The 26,982-nt window shown below is 43.2% G+C and overlaps 2 protein-coding genes across 5 annotated transcripts in view; one reads left to right on the plus strand and one right to left on the minus strand.

Moving 5' to 3' along the window:
- The window catches only part of Invs (inversin), a 165,961-nt gene extending 150,200 nt beyond the window's left edge, over window positions 1-15,761 (plus strand). For all 3 annotated transcript variants that reach the window (XM_004656962.2, XM_045157860.1, XM_045157861.1), the window contains 5 exons: window positions 2,492-2,775; window positions 6,318-7,017; window positions 9,139-9,368; window positions 10,464-10,538; window positions 13,941-15,761. In XM_004656962.2, the coding sequence (XP_004657019.2) occupies window positions 2,492-2,775; window positions 6,318-7,017; window positions 9,139-9,368; window positions 10,464-10,538; window positions 13,941-14,044 (1,393 nt within the window). In that variant the 3' untranslated portion in view covers window positions 14,045-15,761. The remainder of the gene's footprint in view (window positions 1-2,491; window positions 2,776-6,317; window positions 7,018-9,138; window positions 9,369-10,463; window positions 10,539-13,940) is intronic.
- Window positions 15,082-26,982, minus strand: part of Tex10 (testis expressed 10) — a 133,739-nt gene continuing 121,838 nt past the window's right edge. For both annotated transcript variants that reach the window (XM_045157862.1, XM_045157863.1), the window contains exons 12-15: window positions 22,658-22,738; window positions 20,694-20,875; window positions 16,816-17,026; window positions 15,082-15,302 (exon numbers count right to left, since the gene is read on the minus strand). In XM_045157862.1, the coding sequence (XP_045013797.1) occupies window positions 15,189-15,302; window positions 16,816-17,026; window positions 20,694-20,875; window positions 22,658-22,738 (588 nt within the window). In that variant the 3' untranslated portion in view covers window positions 15,082-15,188. The remainder of the gene's footprint in view (window positions 15,303-16,815; window positions 17,027-20,693; window positions 20,876-22,657; window positions 22,739-26,982) is intronic.

A 26,982-nucleotide genomic window follows, 5' to 3' on the forward strand; every position in this document is an offset into this window, starting at 1 on the left:
ACCAAGGCCAGTAGCTACTGCAAATGAACTCAGATGCATGCACCACCTTGTGCATATGGCTTACATGGATTCTGGGGAATTGAACCTAGGTCCTTAGGTTTCACAGGCTAGCACCCGCTAAGCCATCTCTCCAGCTCCAAATTATGTTTTTATGACTACATTATTTCTCTTAGTTCTGCTCACTTAGTTCTACAGAAATGAAAAGGGTGTACCATTCACCCCATTCTCCAGAGAAATCTCCAGAAGACAGTTTCATTCCTTTCTGAACAACCTCATCATGACAAAAAGGCTGCATCCACTTGTCATGTGACTGCTGTTAGAGACTTATCCATGTCTGTGGTGACTACGTACTGGCCTCCTGGAATTAAGAAAGAGGGCTGCTTAGTTTTGTAAAATAAAACAATCATTGCTAAAAAAAAAAAAAAAAAGGTCCGCTTTGTCACTTCAGACCCCCTTACTGATATTGAGATCCACAGAGATGCCAATCCAGACAACCACATTCATGTGTCTATGTACAGGGCTGGACATTCCTAAAGTGGCTATTCCTCTGTGCTACACCTGTAGGGCAGCTTTCCCACTCCCTGCCTTGCTGTTAGGGCCCTCAGATGCTTCCACTGTCTTCTGAAAAGCGGACTCTTCCAAGCCTGGTCACTCTTTGTGGACACTGTGGTTATGCCAGCCACTGATGGGGGCATCTGTCCAACTAGCTTGGAAGAAAGGAGCCTCACAGGTGACCCTCACCTAGGGCCTTCCTCCAGCTCTGAAGCTGATAGTGTTCATCCCAAGAAAAAGTCCCTCTTGAAGTGGATTTTTCTGCCCACCATTGTGATAACACAACCTTCTATCTCATTTACAGACACCTCAAAGCATGGAAAATCTGTCAACTTCAAAACAAACCCCTAAACTAGGTCAGTATTCTGAGTTCTGATGTGAACATTAGACCCGGTCTCTGCCAAGAGAGCAGTTCACCTGTGTTCGTTTGGTAGTCACTGGCAGAAGCAGGACTGGAAACTTCTTAATTTCCCAGAACAGCGTTCTTTCCACCACGCCCTAACTTCCTTATAATCTTTGTGTATTAGTATGTGTGTGGAAGCCAGAGGATGACCTCAATTGTTATTCCTTAGGCATGCCTCAATCTGACTTTTCTGAGACAAGGTCTCTCTTTGGCCCAGAGCTTCACCAGTTAAGCTAGACTGGCTAGCTAACAAGTCTCAGGGATCCCCGTCTCTGCCTCCCTAGCAGTGAGGTTATAGATTCATGCTGCCATGCCTGGCTTTTCATCACATAGATTCTGGGCATTGAACTCAGGTCTTCGAGCTTACATGGCATGTGTTTTACTGACTAAGCTGTCTACCAGACTCCAGTCTCTCCCCTTGTAAAGGAAATGGTAGCCAGGTTTTCCCTCTGAACCCCAAACTGACTCATCTAGGAAGCAGATGCACATGGGCGGCTGATGGGCATCAAAAGCCCTAGCCAGGGATCAGAACAGCAAGCCAGGCTCCTTTCTCCCTCATCCCAGGCTCCTCCTTCCTACCCTCCTGCCTGGCAGACACGTACACTTCTTTAAGGACTAACTGCTAGGATACCGGGTCCCTCAGGACAATTCACTGCTGCTTCTGTGCAGGCATTCCAGCACAGTCTTGCTTCTGTGATAGGTTAGGGTTCTGTTCTAGCTGCCATTTTCAGGTAGAGGGATCCTTGAAGTGGACTCTGCAGTCCTCATCCTGTGCCTTCAGTGTCCAGTAGAGGACAGACTCAGAAAGTGTTAATTTTTCGATTCTGCTTTTCCTCTAAATCTCTACATCTGTCCTTAACTGTGTTTCACCAGTCTCAGGCCCCTCCCCTATTCTTGCCTGAACCAGTTTTCTGGGAGATTCTGTACCCATCTGCCTCTCCCTGCTGCTAGTCTCTAGACCTGGCCTCTCCTGCCCAGCCTCTTCTGCACTGTGGCTACTCACGGGCTGCAGCGGAGCCATCTGCTTGTGCAGGGCTTTTGCTTGCAGTGGGGGTGCTCTTGACTCCTTGGCACAGTTCTCAGTGGCACTCCTGCAACCCATGGGTGCATAATCAGTTGTGAGGTGCTCCCCAAGTAATGTCTTCGTACTCATTCACATTTGTGATGGTCTTCAAGGCTACCTCTGTGACCATAGTTATCAGTGGTGTTCTGTGCTCTGTGGAACAGGAGGAAGAAGAGAGGTGGTGCTTCACACGGCTGCAGACAGCAAGCGTGTGTACAGCTCCCGCAGCCTCGGCAGTGCTGTCTCACATGGTCAGGTAGCAGGGACTGATGTGATTCTCTTTGGTTCTGTAACCCTTTGAGCTATAAGTCCTGGTGGAAAGGAGGTAAAGACAAAGATTGCCTTGGAAAATGTGTATTTTCAGATCTGTCCCATGGTGTAGTAGCTCCTTTCAACATGTCAGCTCCCCTGGAGACTCGTGAGCAGGTGAGACTCTTGTAACTTGTTCTTCTTCCTCTTTGACTTTCTTCCAGAAAGCGGGAGGAAGAAAACAAGCGAAAGGAAGCTGAACAGCAGAGGGGATGGCTGACCCCAGATCCCCACAGAGCCCAAGCCCCTCCTTGTCTGCCCAGCTCCCAGAGTGAGCCTGTCAAGCAGGATGGAGCCCTTGGTAAGCAGCCGCCTGAGGATCACATGGTCCAGGCACCCGAGCCAGGACGCGGCGGATGCTCTCCAGATGTGCTTCCTGGCAGGAAGCCCCAGAAGGAGCAGATTGGGTCCTCAGATCTGCCAAAAACCAACCCGAGAAAGACAAATGGTAGGTATGTAGACTTGGCTCTCTGGTGCCAAGCGTGGACCACAGGGCTCTTTTGATTGGTGTGTTTAAGGCAGTTACTGACTGTTAGCCTAAAGTCTGCCATCTTGATTTGTGTATTGGTCTTCTCTGGTTCTCAGTCTTCTGTTTCTCTTTTCTTGCCTTCCTGTGGTTTAGTATAATATTTTTAAGTTCCCATATTGATTGATTTGTCATGTTTCTGAATGTAATTAGATAGTGACGTTCAGGAATTACAACAGACATATGTGACTTGTCTGGATCTACTAGTACAAACATTTACCACTGAGTATGGAAGCATCACTTCTCTTTAGGTAGCTACCCCACTTTTAAATATTGCTGAGGGTCAGCTACTGTCAGAAGTTTCATTTCAGTCATTAAATATAATTTATAAAGCTCATGGGGGAAAGGACGGTGTTTTTTATAGACCCATGTTTCCGTTCATCTGTTGTTTCTTCTTTCTTCCTGATACTCCTTCACCATTTCCTTTGTGAATGAACAGCTTTCTTTAGCTAATCTTTAAGGAAAGTTCTACCAACATATTTGAATTTTCCTTTTTGGAGTATTTTTGTTGGTTTGTTTCATTCCTGACTAGTTCTTAAGCCAGACCTAGAATTCAGGGTTGACAGTTCTGTCCTTTCAGCACTTGTAACATATTATTATGCCACTTCCTCTGGCTTCCATGTTTTCAATGAGATCATTGACGTTCACATCGGTCTTCCTGGGTATCATGTCATTTCTCTCTGTTTTCAAGATTCTTGCATTACCAAAAGTTTGTATCTCTTGTCTTTGGGACTTACCCAATTTGCAGTTCATCTAGTGTTAGGAGTACCTAAGACCACTCTAGGCTTGCTGGATTGCTGGGAGGACTCCCCAGAGTCAGCAGAGTTGTACTCACAACAATCTCTTATTGTAAAAAAAAAAAAAAAAAAAAAAAAAGACAAAAGCCAGATCAGCAAAGGGAAATAAACCGAGGAATAAGCTTCCAGGAGTTTTCTCCCCTAGTCACACACTGCTCACCCAGTTCCTGCAGCAGTGATAATATGAGCCTTGGATGATTAAAGATGAGCAGCATCTGAGCCGGGAGTGGTGGCGCATGCCTTTAACCCCAGCACTCGGGAGGCAGAGGCAGGAGGTTCACCATGATTTCAAGGCCTCCCAAGACTCCATAGTGAATTCCAGGTCACCCTAACTACAGTGAAACCCTACCTCAAAAAACCAGATGAGCACATCAGACAGTTGGGAGCACTAACAACTCAAGATCACCTTGATCCAGTCCCCAAAACTGAGGGGCTGCAAGGCTGGTTTCAGTCCCTGCCACCATCACTTCACTGATGATTTGCCATCTCCTGTGGCATAGCTGTCCAGGGTCCCATCCACAGGAAGTGTCTTAGCAGGCTCTGGGCTGCAAGATGTGACCCCCAAACTTGAGGACATGTGACCCCAAAGGTCATGTTCATCAGTGTGCTTATCAGACCCTCTTGGGTCTTGGTTCTTTTTCTTCTGTGCTTTACTAGCTCTTCAGTACCTTCCTACAGACTGTGATGTTTTGTTCAATGTTTCTTTTGTCCTCACCAGAGACCATGTCTCAATTCTGCCATTGCAGAAGCTCCTTCAGGCTTTTCACATTGAGACTAAGGTTTTCATTTTATGTTATACTTAGTTGCTTTTCAAACATATATATCCTTTTCCTCATGTTTTCCTTTTTCTTATTTAAGGAATATTTGTGTGTGTTTACTAAAGATCCAGGAAATCTCATCCTGCTATATGTCATTGATTACTGCTTGTGGCAGACTATGCCTTCATGCATTTTATAAGTCTAGGCTGTGAAATCATGTTCAGAAGACCCTCTGCATAGCCTGCATTGAGGGCATATTATACTAAAGCAGTATTGTGTTTGCATCTATGAAACATCCTGGGATACCCTGTCTTGAGACCAGTTTTTTTTTATTAATTAATAAATTCTCCTATGAATTAAGAATAAATTCCAAACCCACATGAAGTGAATTTCATTTCAAATTCACATGAATCTCACTCCCATCCATAGTCTAGGCTGAGACACAATTCCTTGTCATTTCCTGGTGCTGCCAAGCACACTTGCCGTGGATTGTCACTTCCCAAAGGTATGTCCCTTTGAGTCCCGGCTTCCAGCAGCATATCCACTGTAGTTAACATTCTGTCTGCAAGACCTTGGGTTTTGTTCTTTTCTGGATGTTAAAACAGTCAGGTGTTTAATAAGATCGTTCCCTTAACTACTCTACAACTACTGCTTGCCTAGACAGTGGCTGATAACTCACACACTGCTGCTAAGAATTTCAATTTTCTTTCTTTGCAGCCTCCAGTCTATGTGTGTTTTTTTAAACACGGATAAAAAGTTCTTTTAAAAGGATGTCCACGGGGCTAGGGAGACAGTCTAATCAGTAAGGTGCTCGCCTCACAAATGTGAGGACCTGAGTTCAATTCCCAGAACTCGTGTAAAAAAAAAATTAAGCTGAGCGTGGTAGCACATACCTTTAATTCCAGCACTCAGGAGGTAGGAGGATTGTTGTGAGTTCAAGGCCCCCTGAGGATACATAATGAATTCCAGATCAGCCTGTGCTAGAGTGAGACCCTACCTCAAAAAACTAAAAAACAAACAAACAACCAAAAAACAAAAAGGTGGATGTAGAGGTACATACTTGTAATTTCAGTGCTGGGAAGGCAAAGACAGGAGGATCCCTGGGACTCATAGGACAGCCATTCTTGGCCTAATCGGTGAGCTCCAGGCCGAGCAGAAACCCTGTCTCAAAAAAGGAAGTCAGGCATGGCCAGTGACACTTTTAATCCCAGCACACTGGAGGCTGAGGATCAACATGAGTTAATTCCATGCCAGCCTGGGCTACAAAGTGTATTTTAGGTCAGCCAGGGCTACAGTGAGAACCTGCCTAAAAAATTAAAGTAAAAAATTAAAAAAATATGAACTGTGGGCTGGAGACATGGCTCAGAGGTTAGTTAACATGTTTGCCTGTGAAGCCTAACCACCCCAGTACCCACATAAAGCCAGATGCACAAAGTGGGTGTATGCATCTGGAATTCGTTTGCAGTGGCTAGAAGCCCTGACATGTTCCTCTGTCATTCTCTCTCTCTCTCTCTCTCTCTCTCCTTGCAAATAAATAATTAATTTAAAAAATGTGAACTATGCCTGAGGAAGCGCACCTGAGGTCACCTGGTCTCCACATACAACCCTGCCCCCCCCACACACACATAAAAATACACGTATACATACACACATTAAACAAAGTAAGAGGAAAAGATGTTCATGAGATTTTAGTAGATATCTCTCAGTACTGGTAAAGTGATGGGTTTCAGGTAACCCAACTCTCAGATACTAGATTTCTAAAAAGGGAAGTTTGTTTTTTCCTGGTCATATTGCCACTGTCACAGTGACAAGTCTGGATCTCTTATTGAACACCTGAGCAGAATTACGCAAGCCTGAAAGTTTGGGACAATTACTATCCTCCTGCTTTTTTTTTTTTTGTCTCCCCAAGAAATGCCCAGAGAATGCTGCAAAGGCCCCCCTGCCAGTGTACGCATCAGGCCCCACCCAGGCAGCGGAGGAGACGGGCGCAGGCAAGCATCCTGTGCAGGGAACGGCCAAGGTGAGGTGGCTGGCAGCCTGCGCGGTGAGGAGAGGAGAGGCAAGGTCAGGCAGCCCTCTTCCCGTGTGGCAGCACGGAATGTGCGCAGAGGCGGAGACCACAGCCACGCAGCTGTAAGCCCTCCGCAACAGGACAGCCCCAAGAAGCCCAGCAGGCGGGAGGACACAGCAACCAAGGTCAGAGGTGCGCCGCAGGGAAGACGCCTCCAAGAGCTCAGAGGCAGGGGCTCCCCAGCGGGGTCCAGCCGGCCTGGCAGTGCCAGGGGGCAGGTGGCCTGTGCTGGGCAGAGTCCCCTCCACCATCCCACACCACGAACCAAGGTGACCCAGAACAAGTTCGTAGGAGGAATCCACTCAGATTTGCCACCAAGTACCATGGAGTTGAGGGCAGGACCCAAGAAGCCGTGTGAAGACATTCAAGAATCTCCAGAGACCTACTCAGCTCATGGCCCGCTGCCTGGGCACAGCATGAACATTGACCTTCTCCCTGTAGAGCTGCGCCTGCAGATTATCCAGAGGGAACGAAGCAGAAAAGAGCTGTTTCGCCAGAAGAACAAGGCAGCCACAGTCATCCAGCGAGCCTGGCGAAGGTAGGAGTCTGCCATGATCCTGATGGGCCCACTGAGTTCCATTTGGTGGCAGGACAAGGCCTACCAATGAAATTCAGTCTCTCCTGCCCAGTGCTTTACATCATTTAAGATATGTAGATGTTTGTGCCCAGAAAGATGTGATGGCAGTGTAGCCCGTTTCCTGTGCAGCTCTGACAGTCACCTGACTGACCATTTCCTCATCTGTGAAACAGGGTTTAGTAGGAATACCCATCCTATTGACACAACAGGGTGCTGGGGTGAAAATATGTGCTTTCTTACATTCTAAAGCACTATACACAAGGCAGGGATTCTTCTTTGTGTGTTTCTAACTTAGAAATTAGCCGTACTCCAAATGACTAAGCCATGTTTGCATATAACGGATGGAGTGACTGAAATACATAAACCTGTTTAAGCAGCGACCTTGCTCAAAATATGGGTGAGGAACTGTTACTTGGGAGTAGAGACTATCCTAGCATGGCGGAAACCACTACCTATGTGGTGGGGAAGAGTCTGAGGATAGCTTTTCTCTTATCTTAATCTCCACGCGGTAGTCCCCACTGGGGCTCAGCGCAATCAAAGCATTTCCTAGGTAACAGCACCCAGGGAAAGTCTGGACCAATGGGCCTTAAGAGGGTCATATGACTGCCTCCATTTCTCAGGAGAGGGACATGGATGGGAATATGGTAGTGGATCATGGGAAGTCCAGGTGAGCCACATGTCTGGGCAACTTCTGGCATAGGCGGGGCCACAGAGACATCTGGAAGCATTGCACTAAAGACTGGTTTGTGCTCATCCAGCCTTTGAATAATGTCCCTGTGCGCTCCCATCTGTTCAAGCACATATAGTCCCCAGTCACACCAAGGAGGCTGTCATGACAGGGATCTGGAGTCCTGTGTTCTTGGACAAGCTCTTTGAACTGTCTGGCACACACCCAACAAGTTTGTTGTGCTTTTGAGAATCTCCTGCTCCCGACTAGGCTAGAGACAGGCAGGCAGCCTGGGTGGTGCTCGGCCCCAGAACAGGGAGGCCTTCCTCACGCTCACTGTCAATACTAGTAGTTAGCATTTATTACACTGATTGTTCAAAGCCCTGTGAGGCAGGTCTGTCCTTAACTCATCCCACAGATGACCAAACTGAGGCACAAGGAGATTGACCAACTTACTGACATTGCAGAACTAGGTGGTGCCAGCGTGGCTTAGAGGCAAGACAGTCACCCTCACCCACCCACCCATGCAAAGCCACAGAAATGACCACTGGGACCCACTTGGGAAGTCATGCCAGGACAAGCACTGGCCAGCATCCAGAGGAACTTTCTGTTAAGCATCTTGGCCGAAATCAGGATCCAAGCAAGCCAGCAAGGCCCCTGGTCAGGCCCCACAGCTGCTCCCTAGCCTAAAGGTCTCCCCTCAGACCGTCTGTTCTCTCCTCTTTTGAAGAGTGGGGCGCTGATAGGTCCTGTCAATAAGTGTCCAGAGCAGCAAATGAACTGCAGCCATTCCCAAGAACAGTGGGCTCAGTGTGTGCTCATCTGGGCAGGTGGTTACATAGGCCTCCCTGGGCTGTACCACTGTGTAACTCTGAGGTGGGGCCTCTGGGTGCCACACATTGGAATGCTACACCTGGTGATGGAAAAAAAATGCATTTATTGACTGTTCTATTTTTATAATTTTATTTAACTGCAGGAGTCCAACATGTTGTCATAAAACAGTGCGTCTGACAGTGAACCTAAGGAGCAAGGAGAGATGGGTTAGGGATGGGCTCAATCCAAGTGCTCAGTAAATTCAGGCTTTGTATGGACACATGGAGGATGGAAAGAGCTGGAAAACAGGCAGAGATGAGAAAAAATGTCTTAAATGTTATATTAATCACCAAGTAAGATTTTAAAAATTAAAACTGGAGCTGGGAAGGTGGCTAAATGGTAAAAGGTACCCATTTGCAAAGCCTGCTGGCCCAGGCTCAATTCCCAAGCTATCCAGATGCAAAAAATATGGAATGGAAGCTTGCACAAACCTCCCAGGAGTTTAGCAAGTGTTAATTCCTACAGTTTATATGAACTTGACAAAAATTTAGACTTCCCAGTTCTGAGATCTTAAGGCCTGTTCTTTCCTCTGACCCCACCAGCTACCAGCTTAGAAAGCACCTGTCTCACCTTTTGCAAATGAAGCAGCCTGACGCTGGAGATGTTCTCAGAAGGAACTGCAAGTGCATGGCCTTGCTTCTCCAGGTTTGGAGAAGGGAACTGGAACTCAAATCAACAAAGGCCATCTCGGTAACCCGGGTGCCCAAGAGTCCGCCCAAAGGCATCTCAAGCACAAAGCCCACCCGGCACTCAGTGCTCAGGCTGATCTACGGTAAGTGTTCTGTGCACTACGTCGTTTGCAGCAGGCATCCCCTGCAAGTGCCAGTCAGAATCTGAACAGGACTTAATTACACTGGGCAACACTCCATCCAGAGTTAAGAAAAACAAAAAACTTATTTCTAAGCATCTAGAGAACTTCAGCACTCAAATTTAGTATCTCCCTTCCAGCAATAGGCAGTCACAATTGCTTTCCCTGAGGCAGTCTAGCATCTAAGCCTAGAGGACTTCCTAGAATAAAGCCTCTCCCCACTGGGCTCCAGGAGAGAATGTTCCACCATGTAAACCTCCCGGTCCTCTACTTGAGCCCTCCCCTTACATTACCTATTTGGACAACTCTAGACTCAGACCCTGTCTGTGTCACTTTGACCACTCCTATCAAGGTGGTACAAGGTGGTATTGATACAAATGTCCATGACCCAGTAACTACAGGAAATGCTTGTTTGGCAAATAACTTCCTGTAAACCAAAATGTTTTCAGCTTTGCACAATCTCAGCAGAGAACAAGTCTCATTAGCTCCCCAAAAGAAAAATATCCAGGTCCCCATGCAACTCAGGCAACACAACCTAATGACTTGGACATACCTAATGTGACATATCACTAATCGAGAAGCATTTCAGCTTCTGGATTTTTTAACTTGCATTTAAATATATATATATTATTATTTACCTATTTATTTGATACAGAGCAGAGAGGTAGAGAATGGGCATGCCAGGCCCTTCAGCCACTGCAAACGAACTCCAGATGTATGCGCCCCCTTGTGCATCTGGCTCACGTGGGTCCTGGGGAATTGAACTGGGATCCTTTGGCTTGGCATGCAAATGTCTTAATCACTAAGACATCTCTCTCTCCAGCCCTGAATTTTTTGATTATGAATGCTCAACCATTAAGGTCTGTGCAAGTATACATAGATATATCTATATCCCTTCCACAATCTGAAGCATTTCTGGGCACTTAAGGCATATGCAGTATTCAGCTTCAACTTGCACCATGCTTAATTTACCTTGGCAGTCAACTCAAGAATGAGTACAGAACTTGTTCACACCATAGCTGTTACTGGTCAGAATGGTGATTTATTTGTTAATTTCAGGTTGTTCTCAAGAAAGGAAAGTAAGTCACCCCTTAAGATCTTCAAAAGCCCCTCCGGCACTAAGTCTCAACTCAGGTAAGGCAGCAACTTCACTGGCAAACCAAGTGGGGGAGAGAATGTGGGAAGCCTCTTTTTTCCCTTTTAAATATTTTAACTTATTTATTTGACAGAGAAAGAGGGAAAGAGAATGGACATGCCAGGGCCTCCAGCCACTGCAAACAAACTCTAGATAGCATGTGCTCCCTTGTGCATCTGGCTAACGTGGGTCCTGAGGAAGCGAACCTGGGTCCTTTGGCTTTGCGGGCAAATGCCTTGACCACTAAGCCATTCCTCCAGCTCAGGGAAGGCTTTGTTTGTTTGTTTTTATTTCATTTTCAAATGTAGAAGACAGGGGTCCAGGGTTTCCCTGGTTACTTGATTCCAAGTGTGCATGGTTTTTATTTACTCTCTTGTGGGTTTATTTCTGCAAACAACATCTGTCTCTATGAGGCAAGCAATTTTCACAAATAAAAGCCATTATCACTAACATTCTATCTAGTAGAAATGTGGTAACTATTATTGATCATTTTACACTTGTTCACATACAAAATACCTGCTCAAGGGAATGCCTTGGAATCACTGTCCCACTTTAGTATCACATTAAAATGTCCCCTCCAAGCTTCAGAGTACATTTCCGCACACACAGGAGCAGCTCAGGGAACCTTCTTTTCAGCCACGAGACATATGAATTTTACTTAGGGCCCTTCCTTCATGCCAGTGGTAAGGGTGGGTGATAAGTTCAGTGCTGTCAGCAGCTAATGCCAGGTCCGGCATATCTCACAGGTGGCTATGGCAACACCCTCCACAGCCCTCCCTGATGCACATGGCCATGCTGCAGGAACAGAGAGAGCAGCTGGGAAGGTGAACAATGACTGTCAGCATGAACTTTAACATTCATTTAGTTTCTGATGGGGAGAAAACCTTGAAGGGGGCAGAGTAATTACTGCCAAATCTTTAATATTAAAGAACTGGGCAACTCATGTAACACAAGGCAGGTTGCTCAAGGAGTCACGGGTGGGCAAGTTAGAAACTTTCAAAGGAATCAAAGCTCACTTTGTGTGTAAAGGCTGTCCTTATAGTAGACCATAGCTGTCAGATAAAACTACCAGAGATGTGTCATTTAGATAATTATTAGTACAAAGTAGATAATGAGATTTAGTGGCTTAAGAAATCCAGAATTACCAAGTTCTTAAAAATGAGTATGTGTAGCAATGCAAAGGTTTTCAGGACTGAGTACAGACAATGGCCAGCTTCAGGCTTCGACTTGAAATCACACAAGGTCAAAATATAATTTTTGCCAGTCTCAAAACTTGTGGAAACACCAGCTTCATAGGCCTGACCCCACCCACATTAGGCATAAACCAGTTAACAAAGCTGGTAAGATAGCTGCTGCGATTTAGCAGCTTAAACAGAAACTGTTTCATAACTAGTTGGTTCAAAAACAAGTCATGTCTATAAATGAAATAATTTCCATGAGTTGGATTCACACAGAAGTTTCAGAAATGGAACCATAAAGAAAAGCATTAACTTTCAACTTCACCTTGAATAAAAATTGTTAGTTCATTTTTTTACTTTAAAAATTCATTGGGGCTAAAGATTTTCTCATTTTGTCACATTCTATTCAGTTTTAGAAAATTGTCTGGCACACTGTAGATGTACAAATATCTGATGACTATTGTGCTCTAACATGAGGCAATGCCCTCCTAAGTCTTTCGTTTTCCTTTACACTTAAAAAGAACTGAAGACTGGAGCCAGGCATGGTGGCGCACGCCTTTAATCCCAGCACTCAAGAGGCAGAGGGAGGAGGATCCCTGTGAGTTCAAGGCCAGCCTGAGACTACATAGTGAATTATACAGGTCTGGAGAGATGGTTTAGCGCTTAAGGCACTTGCCTGCGGAGCCCACGTACCCAGGTTCTATTCTCCAGGTCCCACGTAAGCCACATACACAACATGGTGGCACATCTGGAGTTAGTTTACAGTGGCCAGAGGCCCTGGTATGCTCATATTCTCTCTCTCAAATAAATTTTTAAAAAGTCTTGAAAAAAAACCCAAAGATGGATATTACAAAGTGCAGCCTCCTTGGGCTCTACACACACACAATGCAGATCAACAGACTGCTTTCTGCACTCTTCTTCCTGCACACACTACCCACAATGTCAACTTGGCCTTTTACTGACACGTACACACCTATGCCCATCTCCTTAAAAATCAAAGACTGGGCTGGAGAGATGGCTTAGTGGTGAAGCGCTTGCCTGTGAAGCCTAAGGACCCCGGTTCGAGGCTCGGTTCCCCAGGTCCCACGTTAGCCAGATGCACAAGGGGGCGCACGCGTCTGGAGTTCATTTGCAGAGGCTGGAAGCCCTGGCGCGCCCATTCTTTCTCTCCCTCTATCTGTCTTTCTCTCTGTGTCTGTCGCTCTCAAATAAATAAATAAATAATTTAAAAAAAAAAATCAAAGACCTTTCAAAACTCCATCCCAGTGAACAGAATGATGGTTCATGCAGTTCCAAGAAATGCCTGTTTGCTCCAGGACATACCTCTCCCTTCACTAGGGCATGCAGATGTCAACTTACTTCAAGATAGTTAAGGGGAGCCTGAGCTGCATACATACTGAGATTCAGTCTTAGATGGCTTGTTGGTTAAAGGCACTTGCGGCCAAAGGACCAGATTTGATTCCCTAGGACCCGCATTAACCAGATGCATAAAGTGGCACATACATCTGAAGTTCGTTTGCAGCGGCTAGAGGCCCTGGTGCACCCAATCTATCTTGCAACACCCCCCCGCCCACATCAAATAAATAAAAATATAACATTTTAAAAAATTTGGGCTGGAGAGATGGCTTAGCGGTTAAGCGCTCGCCTGTGAAGCCTATGGACCCCAGTTCGAGGCTTGGTTCCCCAGGTCCCACGTTAGCCAGATGCACAAGGGGGCGCACGCGTCTGGAGTTCGTTTGCAGAGGCTGGAAGCCCTGGCGCGCCCATTCTCTCTCTCTCCCTCTATCTGTCTTTCTCTCTGTGTCTGTCGCTCTCAAATAAATAAATTAAAAAAATTAAAAAAAAAATTCATCATTCCGCCATCCTTCAAGATCTAGTTTTCAGACAAAGTGACTTTCTGGAACAGACTGTTCCACTTCATGCAGCACAAGACTTCAGAAGTGTGTATGTAAGCATATATGTGATATGTGAAAGCCCCACAGAGAAAGGAGTAAAGACCTAGGGTCCAGTGAGAATCCTCTCTATCCAGTTTCTTCCATGAAGCTCCACCCTGTATCATTAAGATGGAAAATGAGTCTAGAAAGTTAAAGTCACCCTACATCTATAGTCAGCTGGCTTATCACCTTACCTGGCTTCAGGGACAGCTTGACTCTAAACCCCTTTTTCTTAACAAGAACTCTTCCTGCCAATAAAATAACCTGGGTATCTATTTGTTTTTAACAGTGAGCGGTTTGCAGTGTATACAGCTTGAAAACAGCAGAAGATCAAAAAACTTTTCTTATAATCTGCAAACAGCTGGTCAATCAAAAAACAAACCAAAGCTTTGACGACCTGAGGATCAACAGCACCAGTGCAGCGTTCTAGTCTCTGAACTGCCCTACATTTTTGGAAAGCTTTAGTATCCATTCCTGAAGCCCTGGTACCCTGAAAATGTGTGAACTACTCCAAGAAAATGTCTGAATTGTTTCCTTTCTGTTATCTTACTCAACTCTTTTTGGCCTGCACTGAAAGGACCAGAGAAGACTTGTGTGTGGGCTGCCCAGCTGCATGTGCCTTTAACTCAGTCTGCACAGCTGGCAATGAAAATGGATAATTGAGAATAAAACTAATACATCTGCACAGGATAAAGGGGCTGCCGGGCGGAGAGTCTGACAGCTAGCTAGCACACTGCCACCATCACTCCAGCCTTTCCAGCTTTCATTTTTAGTTCACATTCATAATCCAGTGTTTGCATTTAGAAATTGTCCACTGAGTAGTCTCCATGTTAGGCTTGGAAGGCCATATAGGTTGTAGCCATATGCTGAGTAGTATTTTCATTGCTGGGTAGCACCAGCAAATATCAGCTTCCAGGAATCAGTCAGGCAGAGTTTACACTCATACAGCAGGGTACCAACTCTGGCTTTAGCGTTCCCCTTGTGTTGCTGACCAAATTGCAGAAGTAAGCAAAATCTTCTCAAAATGCCATTTCTTTTCAGAGGGAAAGCAACACACATTCTAGCTAAGAATATTTGGCCTAAATAAACATCCAGTCATTATGGATTCTTTCAAAGAGGCAAAATTAGTGACAACAAGCCTCCCATGCTAACAAATAGGAGGCAAAAAATGCTTTCCTAATTAACTTATTTAACAAATTATAATACTCAAAAATTATGAACACAAAGAATGAAGTTTACTTTGATAAGCTCATAAAGATTTAACCAATCTGTTGATGAATAGATGTGCCACAATATCTCTGTGTTATGAATATTTAGCTCCTATGAAATGTTCAGCTGCCACACATCGTGTGTCGGTCCAAGCACAGCCGTCAGGAGGAACCCCCAGGCTTCCCTCCCCATTTCAATATAAAGGATGGCTCACATGTAACTTCTTTAAAAGTTCATCTTTAATGACAAACATCTATTACATCAGTCTCTCTTCAATATAAGATGGATGTGAATAACAGTTTCAGCTAGGAAGTTCCCTGGTGGTTCTTCAATACACTGCACTCAACGCACTGGGTCCCTGTGGATGGCCAGTGATGTACACATTGAAGCAGTAGTGCAAGTCTGTGAGCCACTGCTCCTGAACACTTCCACTCTTCAAAGTCTGCAGAGAAAAACAAATGTTTGATTTGAAAATTATCAAAACCACCATGTCACCAGACACTATTTTTCACACCTCAAAATTTTTCAAAGACAAGTTAAGTGTTCCTTTGGTAAATCTCTTCGAAAAGAAAAGAACTAGAGGGCTATTAACCATAGGCAGCGAAAGATCCTAGTTGATTATGTCTTCTTATGGTTTGAATGTAAAATGGTCCCTCACAGACCCATGTGTTTGTACACCTGGTCCCCAATTGTTTGTAAAACCTTCGGGACATGGAGTCCAGCTGGTAAAAGTAGGGCCACAGAGGTAGGGTTGAGGGAATATAAGCGTCACATCAGATTCCAGCTGAGTAGGCCACATCACAAGCCCCACTGCCACAGGTGGAACCGAGTACCATTCCTATCTTACCATGAGACTGTACCCTCTCAAATAATGAGCCAAAATAAACCCTTCCTCCCTTAAGTTGTACCTGTCAATTATTTGGTCACAACAATGAGAAAAATACCACGTTCTTGGTGAACATGCTCCCTCCTGAATGTGCTGGCAACTGACGAAACACCACTGCCAATCACCCTACAGGATCTGACTCCGCCCTTGGCATTTTAGTGTCTCATGATCTTTGCACTAATACCAACAGATTCTGCAGGGGCAGGAAACAACCTATATATACACATACATACATACATACACACATATATACATACACACACACAGAGGTAAGCAAATTCTCCAATTTGAGAACACTAATCCAAGTTACTGACTTTTCTTCTTGTCTATTATTTCTAAACCATTTCATTTTAAGACCACCCACTGCTTCTAAAGTCTCAGAAAATTCAGAACAAGCATTATTAACATGTATGTAAGTGGTCTATTATGCCAAACAATGGCTACATCTCAATTAAAAAAAAACCACTTATACAAAACATCTTTTCACACTCCCAAACCCAAAATACTTAAAAGGGATCCTTGACTACAAAACTGACTCCCAAAATGGCTGAATGAAGAGTCCCCCAGGAGGCAAAGCTGATGTAACTATTTTCTCCTCCTTTTACTACTTACTAAACTAAGCAATTAGAACTTGTTTTCAAATTGATTTCTGCTTTAAAAAAATCATTAATGGCACTAACATTTAGGTGGTGCTTAGTAAATACTGGGTATGTTAATAACTTTATCTGGATTCTCTCATTTAATGGTCACCAAAACCCAAAGGCATTAATCTCATTTTTACAGACAGGAAAATAAGCTTCACTAGATGAGGAAGAGGGGAAATACACTGTCAAGCTGTCACAGTCATCAGTGGAAAATACCACAGTCCAGGTAGGAATGTCTTGAATGCCTAAACCTTTCCCAAGGAAACTGCCAGTGCCCCTGTCTTCAGCTTGAGTCTTTTGAACTTGTGCTGAATCAGAGACAGCAGGGGAAGCAGAGGAATCAGCAGTCAGTCCATGCACTCCCTGTCCCTCCCAGGAGCCCTCTGCTGTACTGAAGACAAAGAGCTCAGTACCAGGCTTCTTACCGTGATATTCTTAATGATCTGCTGCACTAAGATGGCATTGGTCAACATGTGAGTCCTGAGGGGGGCATGCTGTAGCAGCAAGCGTAGCAGCTGGCCCACAACAGGCAGCTCCTCAGGCCCAGCTCTGTTCACCCGCAGACTTTGCAGCAGCAACCTGAGGACTCGAGGTACAAGAGCCAGGATGGAGACACAGGCACCCCATAACTTGTCCCTGCAGTAATGGAGGCAAATGGGTCAGTGAGCCCACACACACAGAAGCGTCCTCTCCACATACCTCAAAACCAAGCAGAAACAACAGGGGAAGTAGAACCAATAGGACTTTGCAGTGTGAAGGAAAAAACAAAACCCTAGTTCAAGGCACACCACACACCAAGTTTCAAAGCAGGATAAGTAACAAGCCTATAGTTAGACACACCTTATTTGCAACACAACACTTCTTTAAAGACAAGACAATAGCGTAGACTTAGATTACTTCCTACAAAACAAATGGGCTCAAAATACAACAGATTTTCATAAGTAATCAAGAGCCAAAGAAGAAACACAACACCACAGTGGGCACCATCCTGAACTAGGCTTGGTTACGCCTGACCGTCTGGCCAACTTTTGTAAAACCAAAGACTCCAAGTACTTTAGCACTTTCAAGGTTTATGCTGTTACAAATACATAAAGTAGCCCCAAAAGTATCAAGCTGCCAATACCATCTTGTGGCTAATGTCATCATGAGATGTACAGGGTCCTGGCTGTTAGCAACTTCACCAACACCCACTCAAATTGAGGCATCTTAAACAGGCAAATGGATATTTATTCACAATGAATTTATGCACATAAAAGTAAAGGTGTTCTATTAGAACTACGAAACGTTTTGAGCACTGTCAGATGAAACATTTAATGAACAACTTATGTGTGCAGTGAGTGGACAATGGCAAAGCTTGATACACACAGCTCACTCATGGATATGCTCTTTAAAATCCTTTTCTAATCAGCCTATAAGTTTAATAGCATATAAGAAAAATACCAACAAACTATATTCACTATGTGTCAATTTTATGGTATCTTTTCAGTGAAATACCCACATTTTTATTTATTTTTAGAGAGAGACAGAGAGGAGAGAAAGAGAACTGTGTGCCAGGGACTCAGCCACTGCAATTGAACTCCACACGCTTGTGCCACCTAGCAAGCATGTGCGACCTTGCGCTTGCCTCACTTTAGTGCCTATGGCCAACATGGGATCTGGAGAGTAGAACATGGGTCCTTAGGCTTCATAGGCAAGTGCCTTAACCACTAAACCATCCCTCCAGCCAGAAATACCCAAATTTTAAAATAAACTCATTTTGTCTTTCTCTCTCCCTGTTTGCAAATAAATAATTTTTTAAGTACTGTTCACAAATATTCACAACACCCCTCCCCCTTTAAAAGCAAAAAAGAAGAGCAACACAAAAGTGCCTGGTATATAGGGACAGGCAGAGAAATTAACTGAAGGGTGTATAAAGTGCATGTACAGGGATGCACTTCTATTGTGAACCTAGGGACTTGTTACATACATAAGCCTCAGTATAGAATTCTCTTTTAAACCAGACAAGCTTTTCATACAACTAGTAAGTATGTTACATTTTCATGACATTTAAAAGTCGAGAGAGCTGGGGCTGGAGAGATGGCTTAGTGGTTAAGTGCTTGCCTGTGACGTCTAAGGACCGCGGTTCAAGGCTCAATTCCCCAGGACCTACGTAAGCCAGATGCACAAGGTGGCACATGTATCTGGAGTTCATTTGCAGTGGCTGGAGGCCCTGACTTGCTCATTCTCTCTCTTTCTATCTGCCTCTTTCTGTCTATCGATATCAAACAAATAAAGAAATAACACTTTAAAAGAAAAGTCAAGAGAGCAGGAAAGATGGCTCAGCAGTTAAAGGTGCCTGATGGCCTGAGTTTAACTCTCCAGTACCCCCATAAAGTAAAATGAACAAAGTACATCATGTGTCTGGAGTTCGTTTACAGTAGGAAGAGGTCCTGGCACACCCATACCCACTCTCTGTTTGTGTTTCAAATAAATAAATAAAACTTTTTAGAGTCTGAAAAGGGGGTTGGACATGATAATGCATACCTATAATACTGGTTTTCCAGGAGGCCGAGACATGATTCCAACACTGAGGCTAGCCCGGGCTACCTACTAAAACTATCTCAGAACAAAAACGAGAAGCTGATTTAAAATGGGGGGGGTGGTGGCTCAGAATTTAATTTGTGCTGACTGGAGATCTGATCCCTAGCACCCAGACAAAGTGGCACATGTGTCTGTCATCCAAAGTCAGGAGAATCCTGAAGTTTGTGGGCCAGCTAAACTGACATTCTGAGAGGCAAACATCAAGAAACTCTGCTCTCAACAAAGTGGAAGGAAAGGACCAATACCTGAGGTTCTCCTCTGACCTCCACGATGTTTAAGTCCATATATGGATACATATAAATATACATAATTTTTTCAAAGAAAGACCAGAAAATGAGCATATTAAAATATCAGGGGGCTGGAGAGATGGCTTAGTAATTAAAGCATTTGCCTGCAAAGTCAAAGGACATCGGTTTGATTCTCCAAGACCCACATAAGCCAGATGCACAAGGGAGCACATGCCTCTGGAGTCCATTTGCAGTGGCTGGAGGCCCTGGTGTGCCCATTCTCTCCCTCCCCCCCTCAAATAAATAAATAAAATGTATTTAAACAACAAAAATACCGTCAGGGCTGAAGAGATGGCTTAGTGGTTAAGGCATCTGCCTGTGAAGACATAGGTCCCAGGTTTGATTCCCCAGGACGCCAGATACACAAGGTGGCACATGCATATGGAGTTTGTTTATGGTGACTGAATGCCCTAGCATGCCCATCCTCCTGCTCTCTCCCTCTTTCTCCTCAAATAAGTAAAATGAATAAAAATTTTAAAACTTTAAGCCGGGCGTGGTGGCGCACGCCTTTAATCCCAGCACTTGGGAGGCAGAGGTAAGAGGATCGCCGTGAGTTCAAGGCCACCCTGAGACTCCATAGTGAATTCCAGGTCAGCCTGGGCTAGAGTGAGACCCTACCTCAAAAATAAATAAATAAATAAAACTTAAAAAAATAACATTATCAGCAAGTTACAGAATGCTTTTTATCTTCCCATACTTGCTAACCTGTTAAGATTCTTTAAACTTTTTATGACAAGTCAATAAGTGAACCAGTAAGAAATATGCCACTTTTTAAAAAATGAGGTGGCTGGACATGGTGGCATATGCCTTTAATCCCAGCACTTGGGAGGCAGAGATGAGATGATCATTGTGAGTTCAAGGCCAGCCTGAGATTACATAATGAATTCCAGGTCAGCCTGGGCTAGACTGAGACCCTACCTTGAAAAACCAAGCAAACAAAAAAATCAAAAGTGGAATCTTCTAAACCAAACTAGCTCGAGCCTGGATGTCACACAGCACTGACAGTACTGAGTGAAACCACTGGCATTTTAGAACACATTTCTCATCCTGCCATTCTTCTCTAACTAGATCTAATTAAATCCAAAATAAAATACAAGGCTTGCCCTAAAAACTCATCCTGTTAAAGAGTAGAAGTTTTTGTTTTGGTATACCTATAATAATGTTATTAAGGGAAAGGTCCCAAAAAACTTTGTAATGTCATCTCAGTTTTCAAAATCCATTAGCTTTTTAATCAAAACCAAAACCTAAAATAATACAACATGAAGGAACAACAACAACAAAAAAGCTAGTAAAGCTTACACACAAACTCACTGAAAAAGCATTTCCAATATTTTTAAAATCTAATTCTCCTTCACTCTTTTCTGCTTGTTTATTCAGAGAAGGGATAGAAGAAAAAAATAAGGTTGAAAAATTAGAAAAAAAAAAACAACTATTACCTTTTTTTAAGATGTTCTGCTTCCCCTTTCTCTAAAGTAAGCAGAAAATAAAGAACACTGTAGCAACAAGAAGCCAGAAAGGGCAGTAGAGTTTCACTAACTACACACGTGTGATCCAGAAGCTTACAGATAACAGCAAACATACAGCCGGCTGTGCTGTCAGGAATTACAGTCAACCCAACCTGAGCAAAGAAAAATAACATTAATTACCTCTTCACAACCCCCCCATACAAGCAAAACCTATTAGAGGAGTTACTACTACTTTAAAGTAGCCCAAATATAAAACATGCCACCCTATTTAATTCCCAAAATAAATGACTCAAGAAATACTGTTTTTATTTGAGGATGGTGGGGATACAGAAGGGGTTCTAAGGGTGGTTCTGGGGATGAAATCCAAGGCCTCACACATGCTAGCAAGTATTCTACCACGAGGCCAAGCTACATCCAGGCCCCACAAATACTATTAATGTAATCCACTGCCTCGCCTTCATGGAAAAAGCCTGTCAATTTTTCAGGCATTGCCTGCTACCACTATTCAGAAATAACATTTACAAGACTTTTCCATGCATCCAAAGAAAAGCATGATACTAAAATAATAATCAGACTCAGAAATCTTTAGACTATTTAGACTCAAAAACTGCTCTCTGGTTAGTCTCCACCCATTGTTATTAGATGCAAAGTTCCTTTTCCTTTTAGCCTTCTCCTGCCCTTGGATTTAGTCACACAAATAAGGAAAGCACCTCTACTGGAATCAGAAAGAGATAGTGTACTTGGATGCCTAGTGGCAAGAAGCCCTGCAAGGCCACATAAAGGGTTAGCATGGTATGCTCATTCATCCAGACCACACTAAATGCTCTGTTATTAAAAAATAGGTTCTACTTTAACTGTATGAGCATAACTTAAATCTGAAAAGTACTGCTGAGTAATCATTAAAAACATTTGAGGTCTTAACCTTCTTCAAAAGGCTATCCGGAAATGGTAGGCCTTACAGGCTGGGAAGGGGAATACTGTCAAAGGAAAATATAAGTCTCTGGAGCTGGAGGTAGACATCTTTGATGACATGGAAATATGGAAGCCGGGCGTGGTGGCGCACGCCTTTAATCCCAGCACTCGGAAGGCAGAAGTAGGAGGACTGCCATGAGTTCAAGGTCACCCTGAGATGACAGAGTTAATTCCAGGTCAGCCTGGACCAGAGTGTGACCCTACCTCGAAAAAACCAAAACAAAAAAAAAAAGAAATATGGAAGTTTGACAGCAAGAATACTGAGAATTCCAAGCACTCTATTCCAACTCCACAGAAATAATATTCTAAAGAAGGGAAAGGGAGTTAGGGATATGTCTATGAACTATCCAAAGAAATGAGCTACCAAGAAGATAATATCTGAGATCTCCCTTACAGCAAAACACACTGCAAACAGTGGAGGAAGTCAAAAGCCACAAAGGAGCATAACAATATGAATTTAATGAGAAAAAGAAACTCTCACTGGCCAAAAAAGAAGTGAGTCTCAAGGTTAAGTCTACCTTTCAATGACCAAGCTTTATGTCCCTAGAAACTTTTATTAAGACTATTCAGACTCAAAACCTGATACCTGGTTACCAACTCCATCTCATGTAATTGAACGCTGAGTTCGTTTTATATTTAGCCTGCTCCTGCCCTTGGCTTTAGCTATTTACACACATGAGGAGGAGGTTCTGGACTGTCTGTCTACTGGATCCCAATACATTTACACTGGTCATGTGAAGCAGGAACTTGATATAGTTAAGCTCCCTCATTTCAAAGTTCCAGAAAGTAATGTCCTGAAGAGAGGCCCCCCTCCACCCGCCCCACAAAACCCAGTTTCATATAATTAACAATGGCCAGGAAAAGTTCTCAGCACCATATGATGTTGGGAGATGCCTCAATGAACCTAATCTTAACCAATTTTAAGAGGGGAGGTTAAAAAAAAGAAAATCAAAGATATTTACCAAATGCTTACTGATGGCACTTTGCAAGATGTCAAAGCTCTGACTTCGGGCAGGGATAACGAGTAAACTGTGACAAACTGCCTGTCAGAAAAGGAGAAAACCAGTAACTAAATCATGGCAGGTAAGAAACATATTGAACAGAATTCTTTAAAAAAAAAAAAAAAAAAAAACTACTTTGTCTACATATTAATGGGAAACTGGCAGCACGTTGAAAATGAAAATGTCAAAAACCAAAAGTCACACCTCACATACAGGTCACATTCCAAATTGGTTATTTCAAAATCTGGTTATTTACTCAGTAGTGATTTAGCTCAGGCTTTACATGCAATAATGAGAATGAGAAACTCTTCCATACAACCTTAAAATAGCCCACAAAGTTGGAGATGAATTACAGAACTTGATTTATACTGAGTGTTATAAAATGAAGACTTAAAGGATATTATCAAAAACCTAGCAAGGGAGGGGATAGGTCATAGATGAGCCTAATAATGGTACCAAACTGCCTGTATTTGCTGAATAGAAAACTTAAAAAAGAAAAAAAACCTAGCAAGGGCTGGAGAGATGGCTTAGCAGTTTAGGCACTTACCTGCAAAGCCTAAGGACCCAGGAACCATGTAAGCCAGATGCACAAAGTGGTATATATTTCTGGAGCTCTACGCAGTGGCCTAGAGGCCCTGGTGCACCGATGCTCTTTCTATCTACCTCCCACACCCTTTGCAAATAAATAAATAAAAATAGTTTGAAAAAAAAAGTAGGAAAAGTCTCTTTTGCTACTTGATAGACACTTCCTCAGGATGAAAGGTTGGAAAACGCTATTCCAAGCAAATGGAATTTAAAAAACAAGTGGGTGTTGCTATATTAATGTCTGAAAAAATAAACTTCAAACCAAAACTAATCAAAAAGGACAAAGGCCACTTCTTACTCATCAAGGGAATGATTCAACATGAGCACATTGCAATCATAAATATATGTGTGCCAAACACAGGTGTTCCACAGTGTATAAAACAAAATCTACTTGACAATAAAATAGAAATAAACACCAATGCCATCATAATCAGAGACTTCAATACTCTACTATCATCAATAGACAGATCATCCAAGCAGAAAATAAACAGGGATATAACATCATAGATCAACTAGACCTAACAGATATCTACAGAACTGTCCATCCCAACTCTACAGAATACATAATCTTCTCAGCAGCCCATGGAACCTTCTCCAAAATTGACCATATATTAGGCTATAAAGCATAGCTCCATAAAGTCAGGAAAACTGAAGTAAACATCAAGAAATCCACCAGCTCCTGGAGACAAAACAACACTTTTATACAATAATGGGTCATGGAAGAAATCAAAAAAGAAATTGTAAAATTCCTAGAATTGAATGATAATAAAAACACAACCTACCAAAACTTAGTGGACACAGTGAAGGCAGTCCCATGTTCTTGGATTGGAAGAATCAATATTGTGAAAATGGTAATCTTACCAAAAGAATCTACACATTTAATACAATCCCCATCAAAATTCCAAAGGCAATCTTCACAGAAATAGAAAAAACAATCCAAGAATTAATTTGGAAATACAAAAAACCTCCAATATATACAACAATTTTTAAGCAACAAAATAAAACACCTGATTTTAACCTGTATTACAGAGCCATAGTAACAAAAACAGCATGGTACTGGCACCAAAACAGACATGTATATCAGTGGATCAGAATAGAGGGCCCAGATGTAAGTTTAGGCAGCTACAACCACCTCATCTTCAACAAAAAATGCCAAAATTATTCATTGGAGAAAAGACAGTCACTTCAAAAAATGGTGCTGGGAGAACTGGATATGTATCTGTAGAATGATGAAATAGATTTTTCTCTCTCTCCATGCAGAAGAATTAAGTCCAAATGGATCAAAGACTTTACTATCAGACCCGAAACTCAAACTGCTAAAGGAAAAAGTAGAGAAAACCCTTAAACATATTGGTATAGGCAATGACTTTCTGAGTATAACCCCAGTTGCTCAGGAAATAAAACCACTGATCAACCAGTGGGACTTCATGAACTCACAAAGCTTTTGTACAGCAAAGGACAAAGGAGCAAAGAGGCAACCTACAGAATGGGAGAAAATCTTTGCCAACTATTCATCTGACAGGATATACAAAGAACTCAAAAATCTAATAAGAAATCAAATAACCCAATTAAAAAATGAGCCATGGAACTTGAGTTTTCTGAAAAGAAGAAATACAGATGGCATAAAAACATCTTTAAAAAAAAGGCTCTACATCCTTAGCCATTAGGGAAATGCAAATTAAAACTACTTTGAGATTCCATCTCACTCCTGTCAGAATGGCTACCATCATGCAAACAAATGACAGTAAATGCTGGCAAGGATGTAGAAAAAGGGGAACCCTTCTACACTGTTGGTGGGAATGCAATCTGGTACAGCCATGGTGGAAGTCAGTGTTGAGGTTCATAAGAGAGCTAAAAAGAGATTTACCATATGACCCAGCTATAGCACTCCTAGGCATATATTCTAAGGACTCACTTCATTACCTTAGAGATACTTGCTCAACCATGCTTATTGCTGCTCTATTCACAATAGCTAGGAAATGGAACCAGTCTAGATGTCCCTCAACGGAGGAGAAGATAATGAAGATGTGGTACATTTATACAATGGAGTTCTACTCAGCAGAAAATAAAAATGAAATTATAAGATTTTCAGGAAAATAGATGGATCTGGAAAGGACTATACTTAGTGAAGTAACCCAGACCCAGAAAGCCAAATATCACGTTTTCTCTCATATGTGGATCCTAGCTACAAATGTTTGGACTTGTACATGAGTTAGAAAAAAACTCAGTAGCAGAGGCCAGCAAGCTAAAAAGGGAACATAAAGATAATAGAAAGGGAAGGAAGGAAGGAAGGAGAACTTAATAGGATGGTATTATATATATGTGAGTAGAAGAACAGATTAATGGGGGTGGAAAGGCCTAAGTGAGGTCATGGGAAGAGATTGACTAAAGGAAAGGTGGAGGCAGGACTAATCAAAATCTAAGAAGGTATGAATAAGTCATATGGAAAACCACTTTTTTGGAAAATGGCATACCCAGAAGTCAAAGATTGTGACTAAAAACTTTTCAGTTCCAGAGATGGCATACTTTCCAGTGAGTTGTTAGCCAGGGAGGTCCCTGATGCCCCCAAAACATCACAGGCTATTGCAGAGACTCTTGGTTTCCCACCAGAATAGATGGTAAGACCCTATTGCTGAAGACTGTACATACTTGTGCTGCAAGGTCACTGAGAAATCCTGCTGGAGATGAGCTGAAAACCCCCTCCGTGTAAACCAGCTGACAGAAAGCTGGAAAAAGCTACACTGCATGCAGTTCCATGGAAAAGAGAGGGCTGGAGAGATGGCTTAGCGGTTAAGCGCTTGCCTGTGAAGCCTAAGGACCCTGGTTCGAGGCTCGGTTCTCCAGGTCCCACGTTAGCCAGATGCACAAGGGGGCGCATGCGTCTGGAGTTCGTTTGCAGAGGCTGGAAGCCCTGGCGCGCCCATTCTCTCTCTCTCCCTCTATCTGTCTTTCTCTCTGTGTCTGTCGCTCTCAAATAAATAAATAAAAAATTTAAAAAAAAAAAAGAAGAAAAGAGAGAAATCACCGGTACAGATAAACAACAGACACTGCAAGCTTTCAATTTGGCCAGCCAGGCCAAATGAGCCAACGGATGCAATAGTGGCATGTCTGCTATAGGGAAAACCAATTGCTTACTCTAAGTGTACTGGAGGCCCACTCCACAGGAGGGAATACATGCTGAGTACTGAAAACTATCATGGTGGATGTCATGAAGCCTAGGGGTGTAATGTCTACTGGTGTCTGGGTAAATGTATATACTGTGCTCACCAAACTGCCCAGTAAGCATTTCTCTTAATGTTCAAACCTGTACATTAATGCTACTCTCACTTTTGGTTAGAGAAGCTTCTCTTTTCAGATGGCAGTGACCTTGGGATGACTCAAAGGCACCATAGTGCTGAGAAGTGACAGAGGAGTGTTCAGAACTGAAATATCTCTATCACACCTTCCAAGGCTCAGGTCCATTGCGGAGGTGGTGGTGGAAAGAATGTAAGAGCCAAAGGAAGGGTAGGACTGCTTACAATGTATTCTACCAAACACAAATTGGCCTAGATATCCATGACCTTGCAGTGCCTGACACTACCTACACAAGACAATCATAATAGGAAGAGAAGATGATAACATCAAAATGAAAGAGAGACTGATGATTGAGAGTAGGAGGGGATATGATAGAGAGTGGAGTTGTAAAGGGAAAGTGTGGGGGG

This window comes from Jaculus jaculus, chromosome 1, assembly GCF_020740685.1.
Source record: "Jaculus jaculus isolate mJacJac1 chromosome 1, mJacJac1.mat.Y.cur, whole genome shotgun sequence".
NCBI lineage: Eukaryota > Metazoa > Chordata > Mammalia > Rodentia > Dipodidae > Jaculus > Jaculus jaculus.